A 19469-nucleotide genomic window follows, 5' to 3' on the forward strand; every position below is an offset into this window, starting at 1 on the left:
TGAGGCAGGAGCTGGGCGGAGGGTCACCCAGGGTGCACTTCTTGGGGCAGCCGGTCCTGGGGAGGACTCTCCAAGTAGCCGGCCCTCTGGGACCTCCGGTTGGCGTGAGAGAGGACTGCTCTCTGCTTTGACTCTTCACTCAGGAAACCACATGCTCCTCTCATTCCAGGTCTCCAAAAAGTACAGCGAGATTGAGGAGTTTTACCAGAAACTGAGCAGTCGTTATCCAGCGGCCGGCCTTCCCCCACTCCCCAGGAAGGTCTTGTTCGTTGGGGAGTCTGACATCCAGGAAAGGAGAGCCGTGTTTGACGAGATTCTGCGCCATGTGTCAAAGGACGCCGAGCTGGCCAGCAGCCCAGAGCTGCTAGAATTCTTAGGTACCTGAGGCTGGGTCCCAAATCCCTGAGGTCTCCCCGGGCCCAGAACTAGGCCTCGCTGCCCTGGCTTGGCCCGAGTGCGTCCATAGCTCCCCCCTGCATCCCGGAAACTTCAGGCTGTTGAGGCAGGTGGACCTTACTTCCATCCTTGGGCGGAGTGGTGAGCAGGAGACTGGGGCCCGGCCCTCAAGGACTGACCACCTAGGTGCCAGATGGGGCTCACACAGGAGCCTTCTTCATAGTCTGATCCCACCCGTGCCCCTCCTTGCCAGCCCCATACCCAGAGCTCCCCCTGACCCATACACACAAACACCCCTCTTCACCTCCTGCCAGCCAGACCTGGGGGCCTGCAATATCCAGAGAAAGCTGTGCCCCCACAGCCAGGCTGGTGACCTGGCCCCTGGGGACACTTCCCCCAGCTTGTACCCCCCAGAGACGCTTGTGGGCGTAGCTCCAGGCAGATGCTCAGCCCAGGGTGATCCGGCACCACCCCCCCACCCCACCCCCAGTAATGGGGACCTTGAGCCCTCACAGTCCCTGTCTAGCATCCTCCCTTCTCTTTCCAGTTTTCTCATCTGTCAGGTGGGGACAACCTGGCTGACAGGTGGTTGTGAGAATTAAACAAGCCAATACGTGTAAAGTGCTTAGAACATAGCCTGCCGCATAGGAAGTGCTGCGGAAGCCGTGGCTGACGTTCTAGCCCCCACTCAGCAGCCCCCTGAACTCAGAACACGCCGGGTGGGTCCCAGTCTTGCACGTGCGCCCCAGGGCAGATGAAGGGGTCCTGTGCCCTCCAGGTGGGGAGGGGTCCCATCGAGAGGTGCTGGACTCCCACCTCGTACCTTCTCCCCTCTTTGGACCACTCCATTTAACTCTTTTCCCAACTACTATGGATCTCCTATTTCCACAAGACAGATGGGAAATTTTCAAAAGAAAATTAACCAATAAACCAATTTTTAAAAAATGAGGGGTGGGAATAAAACCAAAACCAGTGAGTGCAGAGGCTGGGGCTGGGTGAGGCTGCTGGACAGGCTTCTTCTGTCCTTTTCCACACCCCACGTGGGCCTGTGGGCCCCGGATCTCTCCTGCCTCCTGTTTGCCTCTCCCGGGGGCTGTGTTGACTGTGATAAGGGGGCTCTGGCATGTCTACAGCTAGAAGAAACTCCGGACCTCCCGGTCCCCTCTGTTGTGGAGAAGCAGGATAGGGTGATCTGACTTGCCTAGTCTCTCTGTGCCTCAGTTTTGTCATCTGTAAAATGGAGGTACAAATCTCGCTCACGTGAGATTTTTGCAATATTTAAATGAATCTATACCTGTAAAATGCTTATTACATGAAATTGATGGTTCATGAGATTTTGAATGGTATTTTCACGTTTGAACTAACAAAATTACAAAGGATAATGCAGCATAATCATTTACCACTTAGTTTTACATATTACACCAGTATATATATTACATCCTATATGCCACACAGTCTGTAAGTTCTTTACTTAAGGGTGGTATTTTTAACAGGTGACCACTGTAGAAGGTATAGTGTTTGGATAGAGAAGAACCAGTAGTCTAAACCCATGCTTGTCAGGGCATCTGTGGGGAAGAACTAGCTTTTGTATCCCAGTCTGTCACAGATAGATACTGTCACAAATACAAAATCCCGTGCTTGGATGTCGTGACAGTGCCAAGCTTCCGTGGAAATTTTTGGACGTTTGCTCTCCCTTTCTGTACTTACTTCATCAGGGACACCTGTCTGTGGACCATGCTTTGTGAACCGCTGATGTAAGCCATTTTGTTCTGGAGCCGTCACAGTTTGTTCCAGAATCTTCCATGTGCTCACTGTGCGCTCATCGCCCAGACCCTCAGAGCAGGTCTCCATCCGTGGTTTGGTTGGCAGAGCTCCCTGACACGCCTCTCAACTGTAAAACATTCCTGAAGCTGTTGGTTCCATGGGAACCCCCATATCTGGCTGGCTTTTCCTGCTGTTAGCCCGTGGACAGAGGCTCGGTCATCCGGTGATACTGACAGGCTCTAGGCTGCAGAGGTTCAGGAACCGCTGCCTCTCTCTTGCTCTGAGGCTCCCACTTGTAACCGCTCCGCTCCAGGCGTGACTGGTGCCTGTCAACCCTCGGGGGCCGCAGTGGGCACTTGGAGCCCGGCTGCCCCTGTCCACCCAGACCCGCTATCCTGGTCCCAGGATGCTGGGAAGCCCCTAGGCTCAGGTCCCGGAGCTGGAGCTTGATGCAGTGCAGTGCCTCCTGGTCCCCTGGCAGTGGATGTCAGGTGCCCTCTTCTGTGTCCCTCCACAGGCTCCAGATCCCCCGGGGCTGCAGATCTCACCAGCAGAGATTACTCTGTCCTGGACGCACACAGCCAGGTGGGGGCTGATGGGGAGGCTTTTGACTTCTTCAAGCAACAGGACCAAGCAGAGGATGAGGGTCTGCCCATCTTAGGCCTGAAGGGCGAAGATGCAGGGAAATGTGAGGAGGAAGAGGAGGAGGAGGCCCTGGACCCTCTGGGCATCATGCGGTAGGTCTCCCCATTCTGGGTGGGGCCCCCTTCTGGCTGCTCCAGGCTCTCTAGGGACAGCTCCTCCCTCCCTCCAGGGAGGCTGAGAAAACCTGTCTCCCTGGGTCGTCGCCCTGCATGGCCTGGTGTGCTCAGAAACTGGCTCCCTGCTCACCCTCAACGTCAACCATGTCTTTGGGGCTGGCCGTCAGGTACCACGTGCTCCTCTCTGCTCACAGGGTGGGCCCCCGCACCCCAGCTCTGCACTGTGGCCTGGCAGAGCTGTCCTCTGCCCCTGACAGCTCAGCGGCCCAGGCTGCCTGAACCCACCAGCCAGCCCGGGCGCCTGAGTTCTCTGTCCAGGTCATCACTGACAGCCTGTGACGTGTGGCGCGTCACTGGAGCTCCCCGGGCCGTGTTTCACTGTCCTTAAAGCAGAGGTATTTACCTCGGCCTCCCCTCAAGGCAGTTGTAAGGCCCCGATGAATCACGTGGGTGGAGGGGACTGGTGACCCATAAAGCGCCAAGTGTGTGTGATGCAAGGAGGAAGAGTGAGCTCTGGGGTCCCCTAGCCGGTGGACTCTCTCCCCTTGACACACACACATGCACACTCGTGCACACACACGTACACTGGCTGGAGAGAAGGAGGCAAGCCAGCCGTGGTCTTGATGGTCACTTGGTGTCCTGATTCTGTCACCTTCTCATTCCTTCTCCTTCCTTGGCCCTCTGACTGCCTTTAGCCAATCAGTGACCTGCTCCTGAGCCCCCACTGTGGGGACCACCCTCTGCTTGGGGGAAGGGACTACAGGCTGGATGAGATGAGAGAGCCAGACGTCTGCTCCCAAGGCCCCTCTGATGGGCACAGGCTGAGGTATTTGGGCAGGACCTCCCAACCAGAAGGAGATCGGGGGGAACCAGGCAGACTCGGCCACCCCAGGGCCCTCACTTTTTCTTCTTGGCCCAAACATGCAAGAAACAAGGTGGGAGCTGATGTTTTTGAGCACCCACTATGCGCCGGGCATTGTACTTTGCACTTTGCACACCATGTCTCATTGACACCTGCCCTGGAAGCAGCTGTTGTTATCCCATTTTACAGATTAAAGAAACTGAGGCCTGCAGAGGCCAAGTGCCTTGCCCGAGGTCAGACAGCTGGTGAATAATGGTCCTGGGACTCAAACCGAGTTCGGGATCCTGGACTGTGGAGCCCGACGTCCAGGGCTTGAGTCCTGGCTCTGCCATTTACCAGCCATAAGTCCCTGGCAGTTTACCCAGTGAAAACAGGGTAATGATAGCACCTATCTCTTGGGGCTCTTGTGAAGATTGAGTGAGTTATCGTAAATGTTAGCACTTCGCTCTTCTCGTCTGCCATCTTTCTGCCCCACCACCTCCGCAGAATCAGCCCACAGACACAGGGTGCCATCCCCGCCGCATGATGAGAGCATCTTAGAGACTCCCTGAAAGTCAGTCAACAGATGAGGGAGGCCTGGCTCGCAGGTCCTGTTCAGAAAGGAATTAGAGCCGATTATTCATCAGGCAGGGGCCAGTTCAGCTTAAACGGCGTGAAACGTACAGTCCTGGAAGCACTACCCACTCTGCTCCAGCCTTCCTCTCCTGGTGGGACGTGAGAGGAGTGGGCACTCAGGGGAGATGTGGGGCAGGTGGCCGTGAGCCAGCCTAGAGGGATGAGGATTCACACTAGGGAAAGATGCCAGGTGCTCAGGGAGACAGGACCAGAGCCAGAGTTCCTGCAGCACCGTGGCGCCCAGCAGTCAGGCCCCTCCTGGCCTGCCCCCCGTGGGCCTTGTCCTGGAGAGGGGTCAGCAGTCCTGTGGGAGCAGCAGCGAGGTTATGTCAGGGGAAGTTTGTAATGGCCTTATCAGCGGTGCACAACCCGCAAGCCCTTCTCGGGCTTTATTTTGGTAAGGATAAGGCTTTGTTTGAGCTCAGGCTCTGTTGTTCTGAGTAACCGCACGCAGTGCCAAGCCTAGATGGACTTCAGTGGTTTGTGCCAGCCTTTGGCTGAAGGACATGCTTAGCAAAGCGGCTCCTTTTTTGGGTAGGAAAATGCTCTTTGGGGTTGGCAAGGGCCACCTTGAATTTCCTACTGCCTCCAGTAGCAGATTGTCAGGAGGTGTGTCAGCCATCCGGGGACCACCTGCCCCCCAGCACTGTCCCCAGCTCTGCACTCTGGGGGCCTCGTTCCTGAATCCTAGGAGAGCTTAGCACCTAAAAGGGATCCCAGAGGCTTAGGACCTTCTGCCAGTTTTTCTTTTAATGACCGATGTGACAATAGTCACTGCTATCGCCTCCATCAGGAATAAGAACTAACATTTTTTGAGAGCTTATTAAGTGCCGGGAACTGATTACCCTTTACGTGAATAGATGTTTTCTATTCGATTTCACTTTTTTAAAAAAGGTCATGACGCACCAGATTGCTTTCAGGATCCATTGTGGGTCTGGTGTGGGAAACGATGCTCTAGGCAGCCAGTACTGGCGTCAGGCTCACATTGTGTGTGAGGAAGCTGAAGTCAAGTAGCTCATCCACATCCATACAGCCACACATGGCCGAGTCGGGACCTGACGCCACCTCTCTGTCCTCTCCCTCGATTCCAGTCTCTCAGCAGACTGGAAGGTCGCCAGGGCCTAAAGAATATCCCCGTTTCCCAGATGGGAAAGTGGAGGACGGAGTTGAGTGGGGGCTTGTCCAAAGCCTTGTGCGTGTGTGGCAGAACCATGTCTGGAAGTCGAGTTTCCCCTTGGCCTCCCCTGGGACACCCAGAAGGGCCTGTTGACTTTCTTGCACAGTGCTGCCCACCCCGCTCTTTGGTGAGCAGCATTCTGTTCTTTGCAGGTGACTTACGCTTTGCGTGTGTATTTCTCCGTCCTGTGCCCTCACTTCCTCTGCAGACGCGCAGCCCTGCCTTTCCCAGCTGTGCGCTGCACCCCACCCGCAAGCACTCATCTGGGGCTGGCTCTGGCCTTTCTGGAGCAGCCATGGGCCACATTTCCAGGCAACAGGCGTCGGTCCTTCCTGCCGTGGCCGCGGCGGGGCGCTGTTGCTCCGCTGCAGGCCTGCTGGAAGGGTGGGAGCCGCCAGCACAAAGCCCTGAGCAGGGACTGGCCTGGCTTTTCTTTGTCTGTTAAACCTGGTTTTGATTAAGGAAAAGATGCATTGCTACACCATTAGAAAGTGCTTAAAGGTAGAAAAAGCCCTCACCCGGCCCATCCCGACACTGCTGCTCTCCCGTGTGCGGGGGCTTCTGTGCGTCCCTGTCCCCACGCAACCCCTGGAACTGCAGACGTGGCGCACATGCCTTCTTATCCTCTGCTTTTTCACTTGGTGTCCTCTCACGAGCGCTTCCCGTGTCGGGCATGGTTTTCGTATTTAACTTTCTTTTTTTTGGAGACTTCAGAGTTCTGAGAAAGATGAAGTTCTATCATGGTAGTTCTGCCTTCTGCTGGAAAAATTTTTAATTATAACTCAAATAATATATGATTGGTATAGAAAAATTGACAGCACAGTTAAAAATTTCTTTGCCGTGGAAGTATACACTTTTGGATATTCATGTTTTGTTACCAAAATGAGATCATGTTATATGCGCCATTCCATAATTTGCCTTTTTCAGCTTATGTGCTGGGTCTTTCCAGGTCAGCAAATAGACTTCTGTGTTCTTACTCATTGCTAGTCCCTCGGGTTGATGTGCTGTAGGTGGCATTGCCAGGCTCCTGCTTGGGGACCCGGTGGTGTTTCTGTAGGTTTTTGCTATTAGAGGCAATAAGGAACTTTTTCATGTACGGAGTGTTTATTCTGTGGAGCATTTGCCCAGATCCCTGCCCCAGAGCACGGCCCCAAAGCCTCCCTCCAGTGAAGGGTTCTTCAGGGACTTAACCCCCTCTGTGGGGAAAGCCGTTCGGCTCTTCCAAACCCTGCCCACCCGCAAGGCCTGTGGCCACCTCTTTCCCCAGTGTCCAGGGAGCACCCTCTGGGCCCTGGGTCCCTGAGGACCCTCAGCTTCCCGAGGGACAGGCTGGTTCCTGCACAGACATGCCTTCCTGTAGGGGCCAGCTTCCCACTCTCTGCTCAGAGGAGGGGAGCCAGTGCCCACTGCCCTGTGCCGTGGCTTCGGTTGGTGAACCTGGACGGTTTTTGGGAATGTCCATCTTGTTTTACTGTAATTATTTATACACATTTTACTTTACCTTCCATAAAATAACCATGTATGTTTTAGTATAAAAATAATATTTTACTCCCTATATTTGGGTGAAATCGCTGTTCTGGGATGATTCTCCAGGTTAGTGCACCAAGTCTGCCCTGAATGAATGGACTCTTAGGGGCGGCAGATAGGACAGTGCTTTCCACTTTTTTTTTTTTTTTTTAAGATTTTATTTATTTATTTTTCCCCCCAAAGCCCCAGTAGATAGTTGTATGTCACAGCTGCACATCCTTCTAGTTGCTGTATGTGGGACGCGGCCTCAGCATGGCCGGAGAAGCGGTGCGTCGCTGTGCGCCCGGGATCCGAACCCGGGCCGCCAGCATCGGAGCGCGCGCACTTAACCGCTAAGCCACGGGGCCGGCCCGCTTTCCACTTTTTTAATTCAGTAGTAAAATCTTTGGTTCAAGAGAAATGTCATACTGGGCCGGCCCCGTGGCTTAGCGGTTAAGTGCGCGCGCTCCACTGCTGGAGGCCCGGGTTCGGATCCCCGGTGCGCACCGATGCACTGCTTCTCCGGCCATGCTGAGGCCGCGTCCCGCATACAGCAACTAGAAGGATGTGCAGCTGTGACATACAACTACCTACTGGGGCTTTGGGGGGAAAAATAAATAAATAAAATTATTAAAAAAAAAAAAAAGAGAAATGTCATACAGACCCCCGAATGTAAGACGGAATGAAGTAGAATTGGCCCAGTTGGACCGAGTGGGGACTGGCTCTCTGCCCCCTCAGCCTCAGCCCGCCTCTCACGTGGCCCTGGGCACCTCTGCCGAAGGTCAGGGCCCTCAGAGCATGGTTTGAAGACCCCTGGGAAAGCTGGCTCACCTGGGATGTGTGGTCCCCAGAGCAGAGTTGGAGGCAGGCAGTCCCAGCTTCAAAGCCCAGCTCTGCCTCTTAGCAGCTGGTGCGCACTGGGCAGGCTGCTGAACTTCTCAAAGCCTCAGTTTCCCTCTCTGTAAATTAGGGGTAAAGCCCAGGACCAGGGGTTGTAAGGATAAAATGAGATGAAGTGCAGGAAATTTCCTTTAAAATGTTACCACGATTTCAGATTTACTTTGCTCTGAAGAAGCCCTTGAGTGTCTAAACAGTTGAAATGTTGGGTCTTGACACAGTTGAAATGGAAAAGGCAGCCTTCCCCTTTCCTATTGTTATGCAAATATCAGCGCCACATGATGTGCATGCTAGGCCTCTCCCTCACCACCAGGTGCGCCCATCACACCTCCAGAGGGAGGAGCCAGCACTCTCCGGAGGTAGCAGGGTGTCCCCCACAGCCTCTGTCCCGAGAGGAAGGGGCTTGCTTGTCTGTCCTTGATGGGATTAAGTGGTTACTTGACTCCTTGAGGGATGGAACCTTGGGAGGTCACGCCTGCCATTACCCTGCCTCGGGCTGCCCCAATGTTCCTGTGGCAGCCCCCAAGTCACAGCTTTCTTAGAGTGACAGAGCCTTTAAACTGTAAGGGACTAGAGGTCAAATCCAACATCTTCGTGGTCACAGTTGAGGACCCTTCACACGATCATGCAGTCAGGGTCACCGTCTGAGCGGGAGCTCCCGCCTCCTGGCTGTCGGCCCAGGACTTTCCCGTTACCCCCAGCCTGAGCGCTCACCTGTGGCAGCTGCTGACTTCACGGCCCTCGTCTGTTCGCTCTCCAGGCTGGGTGGTATGTGGTGAGTGTTCCCTGCTGCAGGGACTGCCTGAGTCTCACTGGTTGTGTCAGCATTTGGAGGGTCGTCGGGGTGTGGGAATAAACAATGAGGACTAGCCGAGGCTGTTTATTTAGAGCTGGCCATAGCAAGGGAGGGGTCAGCCACTGTGACCTGCTGTTGGCAGAGACTCACAGACAGGCTGGGGGGTGGGCGAGGTTTCTGGTGGAGAAAGGGAAGGCTCAGGTGCTGCACCTGGAGGCTGCTGACCAGAAGTGGGGCACCCTGCGGCCTGTGGGGTTCTTGGGGGAGCGTATTTGGCTGTCTCTGGCTGGTCCTGTTAAGGGGAAGCAGGCAGTTACTGGTCAAGTCCTGGCCACTGGGGCCGTAGCTGCAGAGGTTGCGGGTTGGCTTCCTGGGCTGGTTGCTGCAGGCTGTGGATCAGAGTGCAGTTTTACATCTGCTGTGGCCGTGGCCCGTTAGTCTGTTCAGTCTCTCAGGGCCATTTTGGGTGTGACCAGGGTTGGGTGCTGGCTTTCGGGCAGTGGGTGGCAGAGCCCCTGCAGCTGGACCATCCTGGTTTCGTGGTGGTGCTGCTGCTGTGGTGGATGCAAGAAGCAGAAATGTCGTCACCCACAAGCCAGGAAGGGAGGGGGGCCACTGAGGTCCTGATCCCTCGGGGTGGGGCTCAGTGGCCTAGAGAGTCAGGCTGTGGCTGTTGAGAAACAGGTCCTTGGTGTGACTGTGGGACCACAGCAGATGATGAGTGTCTACCCAGCAGGGCCCATTTACGTTTTAGGGCGCAGGATGAAGTCTGCTGGGTTGAAACATGATGTGAGCCATCTACCATCGTGTACCATCAGCTGTACCATCTAATAGGCATCATCAGGCAGCACGTGTGATCACAGGCCTCTGCTTTGCCCTGCGCCGACAGCACGTGGGCTCCACTTTACAGCTTCCTTGTTCCCATTGAACAGATAAGGAAACAGAGGACATGGAATGACGGGCCCAGGGCCATAGTGGGTTCTCCTGCACCCCCTCCAGTTCTGCTCCCTCAGAAATGGCCAGAATCGCCCCAGGCCCTGTGGGATGTGACCCGACTTCCCCTCAGACCCTCCACCTCCTCCCCCCACACACCAGGTGCCCAGCTGTTGGGCACTTTGAATATGCCGAGCTCTTCCCACCGTGGTGTTTTCACAGGGCTGTCCTCTCTGCCTGGAGCACAGCTGTCCCGACTCTGCTCATCCTTCCGTCCAGTCCTCCCCTGAAGCCCCCATCAGGGTGAGGCTGGCTTGGACCCATAGGGTGAATGCCTCTCCTCGCTGATTCACTCGACTCTTGTGATCGGATCACTGTCGAAGCCCCGTTGCCTGGTGCTGCTGCATATAACATTGTCCTGGAATGAACTTCAGAAGTTTATTTATTGGCACTCTGAGAATTTTGTCTAATTGGAACAAAAAGGTGAATTTAAGATTAAAAAATGAAAACGTGCTTTATTTGAAAGCAGGAAAGTTGTATGATTGGAAAGGAGGTTGATTTCCATGTTTGGTTGAGCATTACCCTAGTTTTGAAGATAACTAGCAGTCATGTCTGTGAGCCTCGGCTTCGGAAGGATTGACCGTCTTCTCTTTGGTCTAGGAGAGGCCCCTGGAATTCAAGTGCACTCAGGTCCTGGGTGGTTGGTGTCCATCAGTGGTCTGCTACAGCAGGCAAGCTCATCTGGCAACTTGACACGGCTCCCTGGGTGGCCGGAGCAGAGGATGCTCTCGTGTGTCAATCACTGTCACCAGAACTGCCTGAGCCACATGGAGCAGGGCCGCTTCTTGGCCTGTGAGGGCTGTCTACCACAGCACCTGCTGCCTCTCACTCATGTGCGTCTGCGCCCGCCTGCAGAATGTGGCCTGGTCTGGACATCTGTCTTCTATCAGGCACACACAGCAGGAAAGCTGATGTCTGTCCATGCACACGTGCGTGCTACAGGAACACACTTCCACACGCCTGCACCCATCCAGGGAGCCCCCCACCTGCCTCATATAACCTGTGCTGTGGTAGAACCTCACAAATTTAGATGACTCCCCCTGCCCCTGCCCCCAGTGCTCACCAGGAAGTCAGGAGCTGCACTTGGTTCATTGCAGACATCTCTATTTGAGGCTCAGTTGCCCCATCCCTGGTGACAAGAGTCTAATGGTAGCGGCCTTCCTTGGGTGAAGGGAGAAGAGGGGCATCCTTCATCATGTCCGTGCAAAGAGTGGGCTGGCAGGCACAGCAGAGCTGGGCGGTGCCTCCTGTGGACAGCTGGGTGGACACTGATGGAGAAGTGGAGAGGGGGCAGCGGGGGCGCTGGGGCCATCGCCTGTGTGGGCAGCCTGAGTCCATGCTCACACGATCTACGGGAGGGGAAGAAACTGGGCCTGGAGTCTGAGTGACTCACTCACCTCACATGAAATGCCTGTCCTTGAGTCAGAAATCTGCCATCGTCCTAGATACGTCCCTTCCGCCCGCTGATCACTTCAACAGTCCAAATTAATAAGTGCTTTTGCCTTCTGACGTCCTCCCTGATCTCATCTGCCCCTCACACGGCAGCTGCTCCCTCAGTCCAGGCCCTGATCATTTCTCCATCGCCCGTGAGCAAAGCTTCCATGGGGGGCCTGGTTCACTGCCCCTCCCCTCGCAGCACTGTCCCTGCCAAGGCGTTCCTTGTCATCCAGAGTCATGCAGGTTCCTGGTCACACCTCCTGCAGACCCTCACAGAATGATGTTCTCCACCCTCAGCATACCTACATCACTGCCCACCTCTATACCGCCTCCTCTGGGAAGCCCTCCGGCTGGGTTAGCTCCTTCCTCTGTGCTCCGGCTGTTACAGATTTATTGCCCTGTGTGGTCATGATCGGTTTATGTGTCTGTGACTCAGCTCACTGTGAGCTTCTGGGGACAGTGGCAGGTCTTACTCATCTCGGTGCCCTCAGCTCCCAGCACAGGTTCTCGCACGTGGGAGGTGCTTAATGAGCGCTGGGTCCTGGAAGGCGCTCAGAGTGAATGGATGAGCTGCTTACAGAAAGGCCGAGGGGCTGGTGGAGAGACCACCTAGATGACTGAGAGATGTTTGGAGGAGGAGCGATGGAGTGGAGGGACTTCCTAAAGATGGGTCTCCGTCTCAGAGTGAACCTGGGCCTCCCTCTCTCTCCCCTCCTTTTCCCCTCCTCCCTGGGGGAGGAGGTAGAAATAAGTCTGGATAAGAGATGTACTGTCACTCTGTCCGTCTGTTTGTCTGTCTGTCCTTTCTTTCCCCTCTTCCTTCCTTCTACCATCCATCCATCCTTTCATCTGATATTTATTGAGCGTCTGCTCTGGACCGAGCACACTGCTGAGCCCCAGAGAGTGAAGTTTTGGGGCCACCAGGACGGGCCCCTGGGGCTTTCAGCTGTCAAAGCTCCGTATTTCCTGCTTGTTCTTTGTATGCCCTGGAGGCAGGACGGCTCAGGGAGGAGTCGGGTAGCGTACAGATGGCGCCTGACTGGGCAGCCCCACCGGCCGTACATTCACATTATTTCAATTTAAGACAACAAAAGATCAAAAACGTCTCCAGAGAGAAAAACAAGAACCTCCATCCAATTTGAGAGGAAAACTGACATAGCAGGAAGGTCAGGCCTGATTTGTGCTCTCAGAACAGAAGTTGGTGGGAGGAGGAGAATGGCTGAGATCTCTGATGGCTTCTCCAGAGATAACCAGCCACGTTCACTCGCGCATGCTTCCTTTGTTCTTCAGACCGTTCCCTTCTCTCTGTGCTTGCTCTGGTGTCTGGTCCCTGGGAAGCCTCTCTCTGCTTGCCCGGGGGCCTGGTGGTGGGATGGATGCGAGTCTGTTTCCCCAGGAGCTGTGTCGGGGCCTGCTGGTTGCCCAGCCGGGTGGACCTGCGGGCAGTGGCTGCAGGTCAACAAGGCCTCAGCCCTGCCCTCCCTGGGAGCTGCCGCCCCAGGCCAGGGGCTCTCTGCCGTCACTGCCCTGGTCCCTGCCCGATCCAGGAGCAGGGCCAGGCAAGGGTGGCTGCAAAGGGTAATTGAGGGACAGTAGTGGGGCAGCGCCCACAGGCCCCGGGCTGCTCCAAACCTGTCTGGTCAACGGATTCCACAGGGACTCAAACACAGCTTCCCACCCACCCCCCCCAGGGTTCTGACGCAGTAGGTCTTGGCTGGCCATCTCCGCTGGCCTGCCCCCAGGGCCATGGCCTCTCTTTGGTACCCACTTCCCAGAGGTCATGAGAGCTGAACTGGGTCTGCCTGATCAGTGAAGCAAAAGGGGAAAACATCCCAGTAAGAGCAGGCCGCCCTGACTTCTCGAGCTGTGTGAGGAGGCACCACTGAAGTTTCCAGAAAGCACTTGCCCTCGGGATGGAGCAGTCCAGGCTGCTCTCACCTTGCCAGCATCACAGGCAGGGCCTGGGGCTGGCGCCAAAGCAGAGGTGTGTCTCTGTTGGCCTCTGACATGAGCCCATCTGGCTTGTGCCTGGTACAGAGAAAGAGCGGGGACAGGGGCACGGGGTTTCCTGGCACAGCCCCTGCCACTGAGTCTCTGCCTTCCGTCTCTGCCTTCAAAATGTGCACTTTCCCCCAGAGAACAGGGGAAGTGAGCGTGTTATCCCCACCCATCCTGTATTTCTGTCCGCTCGTGGGACACTTTGAGGGGACCATAGGACGGGGCTCCGGCCCTGAGTGTGGAGGTGTGCTCCGTCCCGTGACCTTCCAGCAGGGGCATTCCCGTCTTTTGTAGCTTCTCCCATCTCTGCTGGGCGCTTGAAATTCTACAGACATCTAAATCCAGACCATGGGAATGGTCGCCTCTGAGTGCCCTGCCCTCCAGCCCCGAGGGCCACCTGCTGCTGTTTTTACCTGCTGTGGGTTAATCTGTACACGGTTTAGGGCAGAACCAGCCTCTTGGTGTAGTTTAGCCACACAGCGGTGCCAGCATGAGCTGAGATGGTGACCTCGGTCCAGTGGAACTTCCCTCCAGGCAGACAGGCGAACCGGAAATCCCATTTCCAGTAAAAAGCTTATTCTCGTTGTTCGCAGGAACCTTAAATGGCTAATTTAGGCATCAGCAACAGGGGTGGATCACCTTGTTCAGCTAAAACCAGGTTTGCTTATTTATTTATTTACTGGTGATGTGCGCAGACCTGCAGAGTTCACTTCCAGGAAAGTCTACATGCAGTGTAACTACCACCCAGACCAGGAAATAACATGGTCCAGAAGATTCCCTGGTGTCCCCTCCCAGTTCCCGCAGGCATTTCTGCCCAGAGCAGGACCTCGGCCAGTCAGTGAATGAGACAGAAGGGGATCTTAGGGGTGACAGAGCCGAGTGGGGCTCTGAGAAGCCAGAGGGGCTTCCTGAAGGAGGTGGTGTTTGCTCAGTGGGACTGAAGTGTTTTCTAGAATGATGGAGGTTACACCACTCGGGGCGGGGGGATGTGTGTGAGGGTATAAAGAAGCGTTTACCAAGGTTGCTTTCTGCTCTCCCCTGGGGCCAGGCCCTGAGGTTTGTGGCCTCAGACTGCATCCTCCCCTGTTTCCAAGTGGCATGGAGTGACTCTCTGAACCCGGCCCCAGGGAATGCTGAGCTCGGGTGGCCCCGCAGCGTCGGGAAGGAGAGCATGTTCTCTGACCTGTGACCACACAGGCAGGCCTGAGGCCTGCGTGGCCCTTCACAGCTGGAAGTTGTCTGGCAGTCAGCCGTGTAGTCCAGACACCCACCTGCTCCTCCTGCACATCTCAACAGCGATGGTTCCCTGGGCCCAGGGCCTGGCTGCTTCCAGAAGCAGGGTCTCACTGCCTCCGTTGTCAGGTCCTTGGAAAGTTCCTTTTTGACACATCTCAAGCCCGCCCAGCACCCCTGTGGATCTCGCCGACAGGGCTCTCGTGAGAAATCTTAACCTTGTGTTTCGTCTGTGGTTCTCCAGCTCCAAGAAGCCCAGGAAACGCCCCGAAGTGGCCGTGAAGCCCAAACCCTCGCCCCGGCTCACCGTCTTAGATGAGGAGGTAGGCCCTGACGAGGGGCTCTCCGGCCCAGGCGGGAAGCTCTCCGCACAAGGCCCTGCAAAGGGCGTACCCCCCAGGGACGGTAAGTAGAGCCCAGGGTGTTCCCACCCCTCTTGGTGTCCGCTCGGTGTCTTGGCCGGCCTCTGTGAGTGGCTTTGGACCTGCCACACGTCTTCTCCTTGTCCTGTTTCCATATGATACAGACTCGGCTCATGGAGATTTTCTGCAGGAGAAAGCTAGTCTCACACCTTGTTTCCCCACAGCCTGGAACTTTCTGGGGCTGTGTGTTTATTCTGATCATTCCTTGGAAGGGAGGGTAGTTTTCTCTGTTCCTTTGAGAGGGGTGATTGTGATTGGTGTAAAAGTGCCTTTGTTATATCTGTGGCCAGATGTGGACACCGGTTGGAAAGTGGGTGCTGACCTGCCCCGGGCGTGCTGTGGCTCTAGGATTTGGATCCTAACAAGAGGTTTTGTGTTGCCCGCATAGGCCCACTGGAGGGTTCTGTGCAGAGATGAAAAAGGGAAAGACGAGCAGCCTTGGGACTTCTACACTTGTCCCTGGGTCAGCCCTTTCCTCACCCCTGCCCAGGTCCTCATCCAGGGTGGGGAATAGAAGTCACCCATTAATTCAACCAACACCCACTGAGGGCCAGGCTCTGTGCTGTGCCCTAGAACATATTGATGAGTAAAACACAGTCCCAGCTTCAGGGCCTCCCATGGAAGACAAGACATCTCTTGACAATTACAGGGTAGTCTGAATCTGTGACAGGTCTGAGCCGAACATCAGTGCCTGTGGGGACACCAGGGAGGGCTTCCTGGGGTGGGGGTCAGGTGGGGGCTATAGATGAGCTGGATCCTGAAAGGTCACCAGGGTTTGTCTCACCTGCTGAAGAAGTATATTGCAGGTGAAGAGGCCGCGGTCGCCTTTCCTGAAGGCAGCATTGAGCAGTTGAGACGGCAGAGGGTGGGGAGTAGACCCAGGCTCCTTGTAGGCTGGGATTGTGGTCAGAACAACGTCCAATCACCACTGCGTCACATCCCAGCAGGCAGCAGCCCCTGGCCAGTGGTTGGCACTCAGTAAGCACTTGTTGGAAGCCTGGGGTGCAGCCCTGGGGCTGAGCTGAGAGATCCAGTTGGACCAGGTCATGGGGAGCCTGGCACAGTGAGCTGAAAAGACCATTTCCTCCTAAAAGCAGTGGGAAGTCTGTGAGGACTTGAAACCGAGAGTGGCCCAGCATAAGGGGGCTGGGGGGTGGGGCTAGGCAGACGGGGGGCCAGGCCTGGTGAGCGCCTGTCCCTCGCCCCCACCTGGCCTCATTCCTGTGGTTCTTCTATGCTCTGCTTTGTCCCTGCTCACTCTCTCCTGGCTGTGCCAGGAGACTGGCTCCGGCCATCTCCACCCTGCATCCCAAGGCAGCTGAAGATGGGCAAGGACTTCCTCTGACCGCTCTGCTGCTGCCTTCTCTGCAGCCCTGAAGTTGTTTGACGATCCTGACCTCGGCGGGGCCGTCCCCCTGGGTGACCCCTTACTGCTGCCAGCTGTCAATGCAAGTGGAGGCCCCACATCCCGCCTGGGCCTCAGGGAGGCCTCCGAGGAGCTGTTCAGGTACCACCTGTCCCCAGCGATGCTTCGCCAGCTGTGAGAGTGGCCTGGACAGAGCCAGGGACCCGTCCCCCCATGGGAGCGTTTCGCCAGCGTTGGCCTCCGAAGAGGGAATCCAGGCCTTTCAGAGACGGGGCTGTGGGTGGGAGCTGACCAGGAGACCACGAAGGGGATTCATTGAGGGGGGGTGGGTGATTAGCAGCTCAGCAAGTTCCAGAAAGGGAGAACTTCGTGCATACAAGTCTTTTTTTTTTTTTCCACATTCATATTTTAATGGTTTATATAAAGAGTAATTAAATTACATAATTGCAAGAGCAAGGGTAACTGGCATGAACAGCCTTGGGAACAAATCAAACTGACTCTTGGTAGCATGCAGCTTTCCCAGAGGGAGCAAAGCACAGATGTACTGGACAGTGGCCGGTCACTGCAGGGTCCCACCAGTGGGCTTTACAGAGGGGAGAGCGAGGCTTAATGTGCCATGTGGAGATTTATTGACAGAACGAGTGCAAAACATGTGCAAAAAATAGCCACTGCTTATAGAAGGCTTGCTGTGCATCAGATAGTGCACTGGACTCTTCACATGTTATCTTGTTTAATCCTCATGACAGCTTCTTGGGTAGGTGCTGTTATCTCCATTTACAGTAAATAGAGGTGGGAGAAGTAAGTGGCCCAAGGCCACAGCTCCCAAGTGACAGAGCCAGGACTGGAACCCAGGTCTGCCTGGCTGTGTGCTGTCTTCCCCCCTCCTTCCGGACTCTCTGAGCTCCGGGGGAAGGAGAGGCTGGGAGAGCCGTCTCCCACCCACCCCAGGCCAGCAGCTCTCCCTGGGCTTTTGCGTGTCCGCAGCTTTCTCAGTATGCTTGGCGCTGAGCATCTCTCCATTGCATCATCCACGTCCCCCAAAGTGCAGGCTGTTCTTGGCGATTTACAGGACGCCGAGCTGTCTCTTTCCAGGGGCAGTTCCGTGGCGCCGAGGCATGCAGTTCCAGGAGGCTGTCATCTGCACCCTCGTTAGCGGCGGCAGGCTATTGGGCAGCCCCGTAAGTGCCCGTTGAGCCTGAGTCACAGTGACAGCTTCTTGTCTTTACATCTCCCTGCGGCCCCGGGCATCTGTTCACTTGCATACTGTGTCCTCGCCCCTGACGTCCCAGCAGGCTGGAGAAGCAGGGATTATTGTTATGTCATTAGAGGAGAAACTGAGGCACAGAGAGGCGGAGTACTAGAGTCAGCCCCAAAGAGCAGCAAGGCCCAGCTGGGCACGTCCCTCGCAGGGAGCTTCTGTGTCTCCAGGACTCAGTGTGTCCCCACGGGACCTTCCTGGCATCATTTATTCTAAATCCATGATGCCAGCACTTTCTGATGTATGTTCTGCAGAACGTGGGTGTGGGGGGTGTTCAAAGGTGTTACCTTCAAAGGGGTTCTGTGGCCAGGTGACTGGGGCAATACCAGTGATGAGCAGGACTCTGTGGGCCTGCATGCCTTGAGGGGGAATCACCACACAGCATTTCACATCCTTATTGGTCCCTGGAGCCCTTGCCTGTGATGTGTCTGAGCACCCGCAGAGCACTTCAGGAATCACTGCTTCAGAGAGTGAGTCCTGCAGCCCTGCCTTCACTCCACAGACATCTGGTGGTGAGAGAATTAGCTTCTTGAGAGCAGAAACCATATTTTCTTCTTCTTTGTGTCTGCCCTGTGACTCTCCAAGCAGTAACGGGCTTCCTTATAATAAACTTGCTAATATTCATTCCCCGATGCTTTTACCACCTGTTCATACCATCCCTGGCATCAGCCATCCCGAGGCAGCATGGAGTGGCGTGCAAGCAGGCTTTGGAGTCTGAGAAGCCTCCGTTTCCTCTTGCTGTGGGCCACGCCAGTGCGGGGCCTCCAGTGTTGCTCTTTAGCCGAGTTCCGTCCTCTGCAGTGAGCTGGGGAGAAGAGTGAGACTAGGGTATTCGGAGCTCCCTCCAGCTCCTCGGTGGTTGACCTCACACCACAGGACCTGGAAGAGAAGGGACCTTGCGTTAGTGGGACCTCTTCTTAGCCATGACTCAGGGATCCCAGGTGGAAATAGGGCGCTTGGAAAGGGGTGCTCTGCAGCCACCTATATCCTCAGTGTGCCTGCCCCGCCTCCCACCACAGCTGGCCCCCACCTCCCGACTCAGGGCAAATCCAAGAGTCGTGGCTTTGCCAGGCAGCACAAATCCTGAACTTGGACACAAGCTTTTAGCTGCTGCTTTGTTTCCCTAAGGGCCCCTGTTTGAGGACAGTCCAGTCCCTCTGAGCTTTTCCTGGGCACTAGGCCTCCAGTGGAGGATGCAGGAGGAGCCTGCACCTGTCCCAGGGGAGCTCAAGGAAGGGCTGCCGCGTGGAGGGGGCCAGGGCGTGTCAGAACCAGGACACATCTGAGCTGAGGTTGCCAGGAGCAGCCGTCCCTGGATGATGTCTCCAGGGATGGCCTGGAGCTCAAGGCAGCTGCTCTCTCTTTGAAGGCCTGGCTTGGACCGGTCCCTCTGGGTCCAGACTGGAAGGACATCTTTTGCTCGCTTCTCTGCCTCCACAGAGGTTCTGAATTCTCCCTTTGGAGTCTGTGCCCCATCATAGGAGGTTGACCCAGGAAGCAGGCAGGGCGACCCCGAGCTCCTTCAGCAGCTGCTGCCTGGCAGGCAGCCCCTCAGGGAGGGTGTGCAGGGCACCTCCACACTTATGCAGGCGTCTACCAGGCCCTGTGGTGCTGGGAGTTGTTCTGACCAAAGACACATCTTCTCCACTCTTGTCTCTACCCAGCCCTTCTGTCTGAGCTGGATCCCATTTATGGATGGGGAGACTGAGGACCAGGGGGGTGGAGTGGCTTGAAGCCACTGATGAAGGAATAGCGGGGTGAGGAATAGACCTGCATTCTCTGGCACACCGTGCTGCGCTTCTGTGTATACAGCGCTCTGCAGTCCTGTGGGTAGTGCTGCTGCTCCCATTTTGTAGATAAGGAAACCAAAGTCTGGAGAGACCAGATGGTCTGTGCAAGGTCCCTTGGGTCTCCTGCCTCCAGCGCCTGTGCTCTCCCTCCTTGTCCCCAGCATGGCTGAGTGAGGCATGTAAAGATACTCTTAGACA

At 55.7% G+C, this 19469-nt stretch overlaps 1 protein-coding gene across 2 annotated transcripts in view; it reads left to right on the top strand.

Annotated features, from left to right (window-relative positions):
* Nucleotides 1-19469, top strand: part of HS1BP3 (HCLS1 binding protein 3) — a 48881-nt gene that overhangs the window by 24880 nt on the left and 4532 nt on the right. For both annotated transcript variants that reach the window (XM_058551734.1, XM_058551733.1), the window contains exons 3-6: nt 170-377; nt 2678-2897; nt 14680-14840; nt 16229-16364. In XM_058551734.1, the coding sequence (XP_058407717.1) occupies nt 170-377; nt 2678-2897; nt 14680-14840; nt 16229-16364 (725 nt within the window). The remainder of the gene's footprint in view (nt 1-169; nt 378-2677; nt 2898-14679; nt 14841-16228; nt 16365-19469) is intronic.

Source organism: Diceros bicornis, chromosome 12, assembly GCF_020826845.1.
Source record: "Diceros bicornis minor isolate mBicDic1 chromosome 12, mDicBic1.mat.cur, whole genome shotgun sequence".
Lineage (NCBI taxonomy): Eukaryota > Metazoa > Chordata > Mammalia > Perissodactyla > Rhinocerotidae > Diceros > Diceros bicornis.